Source organism: Erinaceus europaeus, chromosome 3 (genome assembly GCF_950295315.1).
Source record: "Erinaceus europaeus chromosome 3, mEriEur2.1, whole genome shotgun sequence".
In the NCBI taxonomy this organism is placed as follows: domain Eukaryota; kingdom Metazoa; phylum Chordata; class Mammalia; order Eulipotyphla; family Erinaceidae; genus Erinaceus; species Erinaceus europaeus.
In genome coordinates this window covers 42,666,250-42,679,317 of record NC_080164.1, presented here as the reverse complement: position 1 = coordinate 42,679,317, position 13,068 = coordinate 42,666,250, and the positions used below count along the sequence as shown (strand labels likewise).

The following is a 13,068-nucleotide window of genomic DNA, read 5'->3' as shown; positions in this document are numbered from 1 at the left end:
TTAAAGTCTATCATGTCAGATATGAGAATAGCTGTTCCTGCCCTTTTTTGTGGGCCATTGGCTTGTATGATAGTTTTCCATCCTTTCACTTTAAGTCTGTGTTTGTCTTGTTGAGTTAGGTGAGTTTCCTGTAGACAACATATTGTTGGGTTGTGTTTTCTGATCCATCTTCCTACTCTGTGTCTTTTAATAGGTGAATTCAGGCCATTGACATTTATTGATATCAAAGATTGAAGATATTTTAACGCCATTCTTGTAGAGTTTTAGAGTGTTTGGATATATGTCCTATTTGTGGTGGTCTGGTTGTTTATAGGAGACCTTTCAGAACTTCTTTCAGGGCAGGCTTGGTGATGGTTGCTTCCTTCAACTGTTGCTTGTCTGAGAAGGTTTTGATGCTTCCATCTAGTCTGAATGACAGTCTAGCAGGATATAGTATTCTTGGCTGAAAGCCTTTCTCATTGAGCACTCAATAGATATCTTGCCATTCTCTTCTGGCCTGTAGTGTTTGTATGGAGAAGTCTGCTGCTAATCTTATGGGTTTTCCTTTGTAGGTGACTCTTTGTTTTTCTCTTGCAGCCTTGAGGATCCTTTCTTTATCCTTATTCCTTTCCATTCTAAGTATGACATGTCTTGGTGTCTTTAAGTCTGGGTTAATTCTGTTTGGGACCCTCTGGGCTTCTTGAATCTTTATGTCTTTGGTCTTGTCTAGACTAGAGAAATTTTCAGCTATTATGGCCTGGAGAATGCTTTCTTCCTCTCCTTCTCTTTCTTCCTCTAGTAAGCCAATAATGCGTATATTGTTTATTTTGAAGTCATCCCATAGGACTCTGTTGTTGTTTTCAGCATCTCTTAATCTCTTTTTGAGATCTCTTACTTCTTTTTTAGTTGTCTCTAGTTCATCCTCAATCTTGCTAATTCTGTCTTCAGCCTCATAGATTCTATTCTCTCTGCCCTCTACTGCTTTCTGGAGTTCATCTATTTTGTTGCCCTGCTCTGATACTGTTTTAGCTTGTTCAGCTAGTTGCCTTCTTAGCTCAGCGATTTCAGCTTTCAGCTCTCTAATAACCATGAGATTATTAGAATTTTCTTCCATATTCTCATTTGTTGTTCCTGCAGTTCTGATTACAATTTTTTCAGATTCTTTACTCACTCCTGTTATTATTTCCTTAGCTAATGTTTGGATGTTGATCTCGTTGTTTTGTGCTTCACCCTCTGGAGGACTTTTAGCTGGACTCTTGTCCTGGTTCAAGTCTCCAATATTTTTTCTTGTTGTTTTAACCATTTTATATATTATGTTATGAGTTCCCTTTATCAGTACTTTTCAAATTATTGATCACTATTGCCTGGATTGACCTGTGTCTAAGTAATTTAATTAAAGGTTTTAACCGTGGTGGAAGTTAACAGTTTTTTCAATCCCTGAGTTGGAGCTCAGTGATGTAAAAGCCTCTTTTTTTTTCTTCCCTGTAGGCTATGGGAGCCTGAGGGCTTTTAAACTATCAATAGGCTTCTTAGCTTAATCACTGACTCCTGACCAAGAGATAAAGCAGGGTGTGGCAGAGATAATCCAGTGGTTATGCAAAGAGACTTTCACAGCCCCTCAGCTATGCCACAGAGGTATAGGTCTTCTCCTGAGTTTCCCGGTTAGATCTCTGTCCCCTGGTGTCCCTCCCTGTTGCTGCTCCAGATTCTGAGGATAGTAGCAATGGAGACTCAGAGTTGCACTTGGTGAGTCTCTGGGGAGTCCTTTCCTCCCTTCAGCTGTCCCCTTGTTGTGGAGCAGACTGGAGATGGTGTCTCCACTGATAAACTGTTGAACTGTTAGCAGTCACTTAATCTCTCCTTAGACCCCTCTCTCCTCTCTGTCACCAGCCACGCGTGTTTGTACTCACGGGTGATTTACTGGGTTCCTGTGGTCATTCTAGTCCTGTCTTGTTTCGGTCCGGGTGGTCTCCTTTGGTATTCCTAGTTGATCCGGGAGAGGAGAGGAGAGGAGAGGAGAGGAGAGGAGAGGAGAGGAGAGGAGAGGAGAGGAGAGGAGAGGAGAGGAGAGGAGAGGAGAGGAGAGGAGAGAAAGCGATCTGCTGCTCGTAGCTCCTTCAGTTTTCTTACATGCTAAGTTCTTTCTCTTTTTCTATCATACTGTTCCCTCTGGAATAATCTGCCACCACCAATGGCCTGGCTAACTGTACATTTTTTCAGATCTTACCTCACATAGTATTTCTTCAGAGAAACCTTTACCTCACCTCCTGTCTTATATTAGAGCTCTCCTGCATTCTTCTTTTCTAGAGTGTAAGACAATTTATCACTTGTTATTTGTTTAATATTGATCTCCCACATAAGCTCAGTGAGGGCAGAATGCAGTCCAGATAGTCCTGAGTATGCAATAAGCATGCCATGAAGATTGGTTAGATTTGTTGAATGAGAATCATAATCTTCATTTTCTATCTTGAAATTTTGACTTTGACTGCCATAGAATAAATAAAACTGATTCAAGATGATTTTTTTTTTTACAATTGTTCCATTTTTAACTGTTATTAAATACTGGGTCGGGGGAAGGAGATATTGGAACATTAATATCACCAATAAAGTCTTACCTTTTTCCTCTCTGGTGTCTGTATTCGTTGTGGTTGCTAGTTATCTTGCCCTCAGCCCTCTGATGATGGTATAACAGCTACATTTTGAAAACAAACAAAAAACTGGCACTTGTTCCTTTGAGGGGTGCATGTGATGCAGTTTAGTAGTCCCATTCTTGGGCTCTGATTTGGGAAGTATCCCAACAATACATGCTATTTGCATTGCAGCTGTGGGAAAGTCTACCTTTGTGAAGTTACTCACGAAAACTTACCCAGAATGGCACATAGCTACAGAACCTGTAGCAACTTGGCAGAATGTCCAGACTTCTGGCACCCAAAAAGTAAGTTTTTTGTTGTGGTGGATAGTTGGCTGGCTGACATAGGTGAGTAAACTAATTGTCATGGTCTGATTTGCTTGGGGTAGATGAATAGCACAGTTTGAGTCTTCTTTTTAAAAGACCTTCACTCCAGAAAGCAGACCACATACATCAGAGAGGATAAGACTTGTTTGAATATGTCTAGTTTTGATATTTGTGACTTGAATGTGTCTACCTAAAAGTTCTTTGTGTTTTCCTAAGACATGTCCAGCTATCCTAACTTTTAAGATTAATTTTTCTCATTCCCACTCTTAAGTATTTATATTATTCTTACTGAGAATCAGGATTAATAGTTTGTCATGAAGTCTTAGGAAATTGAAAGGAACTTTAGGAGAGCATCTTGTCTTTGATTTGACGCAGAAATAATAGCTAACCTTTGTAAAGCACAACACAGTAGTTGAAAGTAGTGATTTGTCTGCTCTTTTTCCACTTCAGGTTTTCTCTTTCAAGCCAAACACCATTTTTGTCCAGACTACTTTGCATTTTTTTTTTTTTTTTTAACCAGAGCACTGCTCAGCACTGGCATATGATGGTATGGGGAATTGAACCTGGGACATTGGATCCTCAGGCATGACAGTCTCTCTGCATAACCATTATGCTATCTCCCCACCCGTACTTTACATTTTTGAAGTAACTTTTTTTTTCAATTTTTTTATATTTATTTATTTATTTACTCCATTTTGTTGTCTTATTGTTGTAGTTATTATTGATGTCATTGTTGTTGGATAGGACAGAGAGAAATGGAGAGAGGAGGGGAAGACAGAGAGGGGGAGAGAAAGATAGACACCTGCAGACCTGCTTCACCGCTTGTGAAGCAACTCCCCTGCAGGTGGGGAGCGGGGGCCTCAAACCGGGATCCTTACACAGGTCCTTGCGCTGTGTGCCACCCGCTCTTAACCCGCTGTGCTACCGCCCGACTGCCAACTTTTTTTTTTTTAAAAGACTTCTTTATATGAGAGTGAGAATGAGTTCAGGTACATATAGTGCTGGGGAGTAAATGTGGAGCCTCAGGCATGCAAGTCTAAGTCTAGCACTCTGCCAATTAGGCCACTTCCCCAGTCACATTGAAATAACTTTTTCAAAGTGACAAGCTCTCATTTGCTCACGTTTCCATTTAGATTTAACTAAGACTAACTCAGAACTAAACAGGACATTTTGGATATATCCAAAATGAATTTTGGATATGTCATATAACTTGTCTGCCTGCTCTTGGTGTTGGTCTCCGGGATTATGTTAACTTTTTTGACAAACCCATGCTTTATTGAGCTGTTTTTATTTTTCCCTACAAGGGTTGTGCTAAGGCTTCCCACTTTCATGATTTCACCATTCTTAGTGAACTCGTTTTTTTTTTCCCTTCCAGCTAAAGGGAAAGAGAGTAGAAATATCATAGTACTGGGAGTTGGGCAGTAGTACAGCAGGTTAAGCGCACATGGTGCAAAGCACAAGGGCTGGCGTAAGTATCCTGGTTCGAGCCCCCGGCTCCCCACCTGCAGGGCAGTCGCTTCACAAGTGGTGACGCAGGTCTGCAGGTGTCTATCTTTCTCTTCCCCCTCTGTCTTCCCCTCCTCTCCATTTCTCTCTGTCCTATCCAACAACAGCTATGACAACAATAACAACTACAACAAGCACAACAAGGGCAACAAAATGGGGAAAAACAACTTCCAGGAGCAGTGGATTCGCAGTGCAGGCACCGAGGCCCAGCAATAACCCTGGAGGCAAAAAAATATATATATATGTATATATATATATATATATATATATATATATATATATATATATATATAACTACTCCACTGCTCATGAAGCTTGCATTTTTGCATTTCACTCCCATATAGTGGTCATGGGCTCAAACTTGGGACCTCATACATACTAAAGTTATAGTTTTGGGGCCAGGCAGTAGCACACATTACAGTGTCCACGGACCCAGTTTTGAGCCCCCTAGTCTTCACCTGAAGGGGGAAAGCATCACGAGTGGTGAAGCAGGGCTGCAAGTGTGTCTGTCTCTTTCTTTTTTTTTCCTTTTGCCCTTGTTGACGTTGTTATTAGTGTTGTTGTTATTGCTGTCATTGTTGCTGGATAGGACAGAGAGAAATCGAGAGAGGAGGGGAAGACGGGAGAAAAAGATAGACACCTTCAGATATGCTTCACCACTTGTAAAGTGACCTCCTGCAGGTGGGGGCCAGGAGCTCGAATCTGGATCCTTGGCTTCACACTATGTGCACTTAACCCGCTGCGCTACTACCCACCCCCTGTCTCTTTTCTTTTTATCTCCCCCTGCTTTCTCAATTTCTCTGTGTTTATCTAACCATACAAATAAATAAGTAAATATATTTTTTTAAAGTAAGCTTATAGGTGCCAGGTGGTGGTGCACCTGTTTAAGTGCAAGTAAAGTTGTAGTTTTTAGGCTGGCATAATAATTCACTCGTGAAATGACTCCCCCGCAGGTGGGAAGGGGGGCGGCTCCAACTGGTATCCTTACATCGACCTTGCGCTTTGGCCACATGTGCTTAACCCACTGTGCTATCGCCTGAATAACTCACTTGGATAGTGTGTTGTCTTGCCATGTGTTACCCAGTTTTGCGCCTGCCTCCCTGCCCCCTCCCCCCTCCCTCGCATTAAAAGAAACTTAAGTGCTATGTTTTCTTTTTTTAAAATATTTATTTATTTTGCTGGATAGAGACAGTCAGAAATTGAGAGGGAAGGGGGTGATAGAGAGGGAGAGAAACAGAGAGACACCTGCAGCACAGCTTCACCACTTGTGAAGCTTTCCCCCTGCAGGCGGGGGCCAGGGGCTTGAACTTGGGTCCTTGTGTACTGTAACATGTGTGCTTAACCAGGTAGGCCACCACCTGGCCCTAATTGCTATGATTTCTTTTTTTTTTTAACTTTTTTTTATATTTATTTTATTTATTTTTTCCCTTTTGTTGCCCTTGTTGTTTTTATTGTTGTAGCTATTATTGTTGTTGTTGTTGTTGTTGGATAGGACAGAGAGAAATGGAGAGAGGGAGGGAAAGACAGAGAGGAGGAGAGAAAGATAGACACCTGCAGACCTGCTTCACCGCCTGTGAAGCAACTCCCCTGCAGGTGGGGAGCCGGGGTTCAAACCGGGATCCTTATGCCGGTCTTTGTGCTTTGCGCCACCTGCGCTTAGCCCGCTGTACTACAGCCCGACTCCCAGTGCTATGATTTCTTTCCACCTCTGTTTGCTCCTCTCTTTCTCCAAAATAATCAAAAGGTTATATTTTTCTCAAAATGCCAGTTATTTGTAAGAGTTTTTCAATATGCATATTTCATTTGTACTTTCTTTCCTTAGATAGATGTTTTGGAACAATATTAAATAATAGTGATTTTTTTTTTTTCAGTCATTGGCCTTATCTGACTGTTATTAGTGGAACCATCTCTATTGAATCTATGTTAAAATTTGTAGCTCTTAACCATTTCAGTAGACCATATGGAATAGATACCTTTTTTTTTTTCTAGGATACTAACCTTTTATCAAGATCAATGTTGAATTTTTACCAGAACCTCTCATAGTATGTAGTATGGTTGCCATAATATTTGTCTTTTTTAATTTTAGTTATAGACTTGATAATGATACTATCTTTACATTCCTAGAATCCTTTTTGGTCATGGTTCCATTAATTTCTTAGTATGTTTCTTCAAATTTTGTATGTATATTGGTAAAGTTGATATTACTGTTTAAATGTATTGTCTGTGACAGATTTTACCATCATGATTATGAAAATGAATCAGTGAGCTTTTTTAAAAATAGTTTTTATCATAGGAATTAATTTATCCCGTAAAAATATGATAGAAATCATTTTTTAAAATTTTTGTAGATTCAGAATTATGTTAATTGAAATTTCTTATTTATTTATTTGTTTTGCCACCAGGGTTATCTTGGGGCTCAGTGCTGGCACTACAAATCCACCACTCCCAGTGGCCATTTATGTTTCCTTTTTTTTTCTTCTTTTCCTATTCTGTTTTGATAGAACAGAGAGAAATTGAGAGGGGGAGGGAAGATAGAAAGATAGACACCTGCAGCCCTGCATCATCACTTATAAAGCATCCCCCTACAGATGGGGCACAGTGTGTGCTTAAATGGGTGTGTCGCCATCCTGCCCCTTGATTTTCTAAAGAGCTTGTAATTGTAGTTTTTGTATTTTCCAAATAATAATAATAGTTGCTATTATTATTTGCCTCCAGGGTTATTGCTGGGGCTCGGTGCCTGCACTATGAATGCACCACTCCTGGTGGCCATTTTTCCCATTTTGTTACTCTTGTTGTTGTTACTGTTATTGTTGCCACTGTTGCTGTTGTTGTTGGATAGGACAGAGAGAAATCAAGAGAGTGGGAAAGAAAGACAGACACCTGAAGACCTGCTTCACCACCTGTGAAGCGACCCCTCTGCAGGTGGGGAGCCGTAGGTCAGTCCTTGCACTATGCGCTATATCTGTTTAACCTGACGCACTCCCGCCCAAACTCCCCAATAATTATTATTTTTAAAGACTTATTTATTAATGAGAGAGAGTGGAGGGGAGAGAGAATCAGAGCATTGCTCTGACATATGCAATGCTTGGGATTGAATTTGGGACTTCATGCTTGAGTCCAGTGCTTTATTCACTGTGCCGTCTCTCAGCCTGACCCAGTAATTATGTTTTTAAATAGATATATTATGTGCACTAATTTATTATTACTGTTTAGATTTTGTTTTATTTGATAGGGTAGAGATAAATTGAAGGAAATAGAGAGAGGGAGAGAGAGACACCTGCATCAATCACTGCTTCACCACTTGTGAAGTGTCCCTCCTGCAGGTAGGGCCTACGGGCTTGAACCAGGTCCTTGTGCATGCCTGTATGCGTGCATAACCAACCAAGCCTGAATTTATTATAAATTTCTTATTTTTGTTATGGTCAACAGTGGTTTTACAATTTTTTGATTGGGGAAACTTACTGAACTTTTCCTCATAGCTTATGTAGGATCAGTTTCTGTTAATGTGCCATGAGTGATTTACAAACTCATCTTATTTACATTTAGGGATTTATTCAGGAGGACAAGAGATAGCTAAATAATAGAATGCACACTTTACCATATGTGAGGACCTGGATTTGAGTCTGTACTGCTACATAAAGGGTTAGCTTCACAAGATTGATGGGAGTGCTTTGGTGTGTCCCCTTTTCTGTTTGTTTCTCCCTGTTTCTCATGCTTTGTCTAGAAAAGGGTGGGGGGTAGTGAGGGCTGCCTGCTGGGAGAGGTGACCCAGTGAGGTCCTGGTGACTAAATGGACCAGCCAGAGAGCATACTGGCACAGGTGCCTGCTTTGCTATGCCCATTACCTAGCTTCAAACTCGGCCCTCATTGCACTGAGGAAAAGTTTGATGCTGTACTGTTTTTCTCTCTCTACCTGTGTCTCTCTAGCTGAGAAAAGTCAGTCTGGAGTAGTGAAGTCCCAGCAGTGACCAAAAAAGGATTTGCTTATTTTATATGAGGTGGAGAAGCCAAAGTACCATAGATATATATATATGGAGTGCTGAGCAGTGAATCAGGAGCCTGAGCTACATGTCTCAAGTGCCACCAATTGAGCTATTGCCATACTTCCTGGGCCATGAAGTTTGGTGTGACATTTTGTAAATTCTAAGCTGCCACTGATGTTAAGATGCACAAAATAATTGAAGGTGGTTTTTTTTACTGATTTTATTTTATTTTTTAATCTGTATTTACTTATTTATTATTGGATAGAGGCAGAGAGAAATTGAGAGGGGGAGATAGAGAGGGAAAGGGACAGAGGGACTCCTACAGCCCTGCTTCACTACTTGTGAAGCTTTCCCCTTGTAGATGGAGACCAGGGGCTTGAACCTGGGTCCTTGTCCACTGTAATCTGTATGCTTAACCAGGTGCATCACCAGCTGGCCCAGTAATTGAAATTCCAAGTTTAATTTATCAGCTAGGGAGTCGGGCAGTAGCTCAGCGGGTTAAGCGCATGTGGCGCAAAGCAAGGATCCTGATTTGAGCTGCTCCCCACAGGCAGTGAAGCAGCTCTGCAGGTGTCTATCTTTCTCTCCCCTCTCTCTGTCTTCCCCTCCTCTCTCCATTTCTCTCTATCCTGTCCAACAACAACGACATCAATAACAACAACAATGAAAAACAAGGGCAACAAAAGGGAAAATAAATATTTTTAAAAGTTATAAAAAATATTTTTAAAAAAGAATACTAAAAAATATTTTAAAAAATTATCCCCTAGTCTAAGTTGTAGACTAGTTTTGCATATGTTTAAAAATAAAAAGGGCAATTTAGAGTCCTATCCTCCGTGCTCCCATTTTTTAGGTTCTTTATTAAATTCTGAGATGCATGTATTTTGTGCATTTGTATTATGCCCGTTACTTCTTGTATTTTTAATTATCTTTGCTCTGTGTTTATATATCCCAGTGTGTTCTTTATTTCTTTCATTTATTTTTAATCTTATTTTCCTGTTGTATAAAGACAGAGAAATTGAAGGGGGGAGGGAGATAGAGAAAGAGAGAGAGATACCTGTGGCTCTGCTTGACCACTTGTGAAGCTTTTCCCCTGCAGGTGGGGACCATGGGCTTGAACCTGGGTCCTTGCACACCATAATGTGTCCCCTTAACCAGCTGCACCACCACCTGACCTCTGTGGTGTTTTTTTTTTTTTAATTTTTCTTTCTACTTTAATTTTTATTTGACAAGACAGAGAATTTGAGAGGGGAAGGGAGACAGAGAGGGACAGAGAAAGACACCTACAGACCTGCCTCACCACTCATGAAGCATTCCCCCTGCAGGTGAGGAGAGGAGGCTCAAATCCTGCTTCTTATGCCTGGTGATTATGTATGCCGCCACCTGGCCCCCATTTTTGGTTTTTTGTTTGTTTGTTTGTTTTGTTTTATTTCTTGTCAAATCTTTCACGACTTGTTTTCAGAGTCTTACCAGTAGGGGGGAAAACACCTTATAATATTTGATGCTTTTAGTTCTTTTTGTTTGTTTTTAGTTTTGTTACATCTGCTTTGCTCTCTTCCCCTCTCCCCTGTCTTTTCTTCCTTTCCTTCCTTCCCGTTTGTTTGTGGGCAGGGCAGTACAAAGAGAGCTCTAGCATCGCTCTTGCATATGCAGTGCTGGAGAATGCAACTCAGGGCCTTGTGCTTGCCAGCCCAGCGCTCTCACCACTGCAGTCTCCTGGACTGCCATCTTCTTTCTTTCTGTTTCTACCTACAGGACGGATTTTGCTGTTCCTTTGATATTAGCCAACCTATGTCATCTAACTTTTGGTGTTTCTCTTATGAATAGGATTTTTACTTTTCTTTTTTATATATATTTATTCCCTTTTGTTGCTCTTGTTTTATTGTTGTAGTTATCATTGCTGTTATTGATGTCATTGTTGTTGGATAGGACAGAGAGAAATGGAGAAAGGGGGAGGACAGAGAGGGGGAGAGAAAGAGACACCTGCAGACCTGCTTCACCGCCTGTGAAGCGACTTCCCTAAAGGTGGAGAGCTAAGGGCTCAAACCGGGATCCTTAGGCCGGTCCTTGAGCTTTGCACCATGTGCACTTAAGCTGCTACAATACTGTCCAACTCCCGGATTTTTACTTTTCACCCAGGCTTAAGTTTTGCTTTTCCTGAAAGGTTAGGTTATGCCTTTTTCCTTTGTTCTAATTGTGTTCTTTAAAATAAAACAAAGATAAAAAATGCAGTGCCTGGGGTTTAGCTATGAACCTTGTGCGTACAGTCTGCTACTGAATCACCTCCACAGCCTATTGGTTGATTGATTTTGCCACCATATTTATTACTAGAACTCGGTGCCTGAACAGTTATTCTCCCTGCCTTCCGGCATTATTTTCTTTTCCTTTCTTCCCTTTCTTTTTCTTTCATTTTAATACGACAGACAGAAATTGAGAAGGGGGAGGGAGACAGGGAGAAAGAGACACCCATAGCACTGCTTCACCACTCCTAATGCTTCCCCCTTGCAGCTGTGGACTGGGAACTTGAACCTGGGTCCTTGCGCTTGGTAGCATGTGTGCTCAACTGGGTGGGCCACCCCTCGGCCCCTTCATTTATTTATTTATTTATTTACTTACTTATTTATTTTCAAATAATCCTTTATCAAAGCATCTTCTTTTGTAATTCTTAACTAGCTGGGCATTCCACAGCACCGCTGTTGATGTCATCTATGATGTCATGAGGATGGCGGCCATCAACACTGCAACCCATAGATTGAGCAGGCCCCAGGATTTCTTTGATGGTTCCAGAGAGTTCTCTAGCTAAAGATTGGTGCCTCATTTGCTGGGCAATGTTGACAATTTCATCAAAAGTTATGTTTCCACTGTACTTAATATTTTTCTGCTTCTTTCTGTCTCTTCGTGGTTCCTTGAGGGCTTTAAGGATGAGGGCTGAGGCAGAGGGCAACCACGTCAATCTGGGCCTGTCTGTTCTGGATTGTGAATTTTACTGTAATCCTCAGACCCTTCTAATCACCAGTAGCCTTGGCAATGTCATCACCAACATTTTTTGGAGACAGACTGAGCATCCCGATCTTGGGGGCCAGGGCTGAAGTGGCGCTGACTTCCCCACCGGTGCATCTCAGGTACACGACTTTGATCTCATTGGGGTCAAACTTTGGTGGCATGGTGGAGACATCAGGTGTCGGATGAACCTGGATTCGGGATGACCGAAGAGAGTTGCACCTTGGCCTCCTCTGAGCCAAAAACCGAAGCAATTTTTTATTTCTTATGAGAGAGAATGAATGAGAGAGGGAACAGAGGAAGTGGTGAAACAGAAAAACACTGCCCTCTGCTAGTGAGAAACTTCACTTGTCTTTGTCCTTAGTGATCTTATGTGGTGCTAAGGATTGAACCCAGGCTTCAAATATGGAAGATACTAGTTCTGCCTACTGAGCCATCTTCCTGGCCTCAAAATACTTATGTTTAATTCCTGCCATTTTGACTTATACTTTCTTCTTGTTTTTTCTTTTGTTTATATATATTTTTTCATTTCTCACCTTTTTTTCATATAGAAAATTTACCATTTTCTACCGTTAGTAGAAGTACTTAGAGATGTCCTTGTTTAACTCTACCTATCAATGTTAATGGAGTACTGTGGAAGAGATCAATGAAATGCTAATACTCTAACATTCTTCTTCAGACTCTATCTCCAAGGTATATTGAAATCATTTGAAAGTTTACAAACTGAGAATGTTTCCTATTGTGAAATTTTTCTTTTAACAATAGAAATTGTTCATAATCATACTTGAGCAGTTTATACTTCACTCTGTTGTACCAGTTGACCATTCACCTTACCTTTCAGTTTCTTAATTCTTTATTCATTTTTCTGCTTTAGAGATTTTTTTTTCATAAAGGTTATGTGGGTGGTATAATTTCTGAGTGATGGCTTATCTAAAAATGTCTTTTGCACAGGCATATAAAAGGTAATTTCTGAAAGAAAGAAAAAAAGGTAATTTCTGTTGTAGAGAAATGTTAAATGGTGTTCATTAAAAAAAAAAGTAGTGATATTGTTTTACACTGATTAAATTTTGTTTTTATGAGTTGTTGACATTTTGCCATCATAGATCCAGTCGTGACAACATGTGTATGTGAGAGAGAAAGCTAATATATAGGTATATACTGGCTCTTCTGATACACAGGGAACTTTTCTGGTGGGAAGTGTCACATTTCAGACTAATTGTTTTCTTTGACTTTAACTTTTTCCCCTATCATTTTCTTCAGACTGTTATTCATAATTGCATCATGATTTTAAATTGGATATCTCACTGAAATACCAAGAGATATTACTCTTCTATATGTAATCTAAGATGTGGTATTTAGCCAAACTGTACTGCTTGTAGTTGCCTAACCTTTTTTCCCTTTTTCCTTCCCTGAACAGCTAATGCTCTCTCTCTCTGTGTGTCTTTTTTTTCTTTCCTTTTATTATTTTTTTATTTCATTTTTACCAGAGCAGTAATAAGCTCTGGTTTATGGTGATTTGGGGGATTTAACCTGGGACTTTGGAGCCTCAGGCATCAGAGTCTCTTTGCATAACCATTATGCTGTCTACCTCCCACTCCCATTGCTATCTATAACCCTCCCCCCAAAATATGTTCTCTTCTTAATCCC

At 40.4% G+C, this 13,068-nt stretch overlaps 1 protein-coding gene and 1 pseudogene across 4 annotated transcripts in view; one reads left to right on the top strand and one right to left on the bottom strand.

The window, feature by feature from the left end:
• Positions 1–13,068, top strand: part of DGUOK (deoxyguanosine kinase) — a 51,662-nt gene that overhangs the window by 16,943 nt on the left and 21,651 nt on the right. For 2 of the 4 annotated variants that reach the window (XM_060187070.1, XM_007518941.3), the window contains exon 2: positions 2,802–2,914. The exons of 1 other annotated variant lie outside the window; for it this stretch is intronic. In XM_060187070.1, the coding sequence (XP_060043053.1) occupies positions 2,802–2,914 (113 nt within the window). Of the gene's footprint in view, positions 1–2,801; positions 2,915–11,438; positions 11,544–11,972; positions 12,115–13,068 lie in introns of those variants that run through there. One more of the 4 variants, XM_016186343.2, reaches the window with a different exon arrangement.
• Positions 11,087–11,863, bottom strand: LOC107522304 (large ribosomal subunit protein uL11-like; annotated as a pseudogene).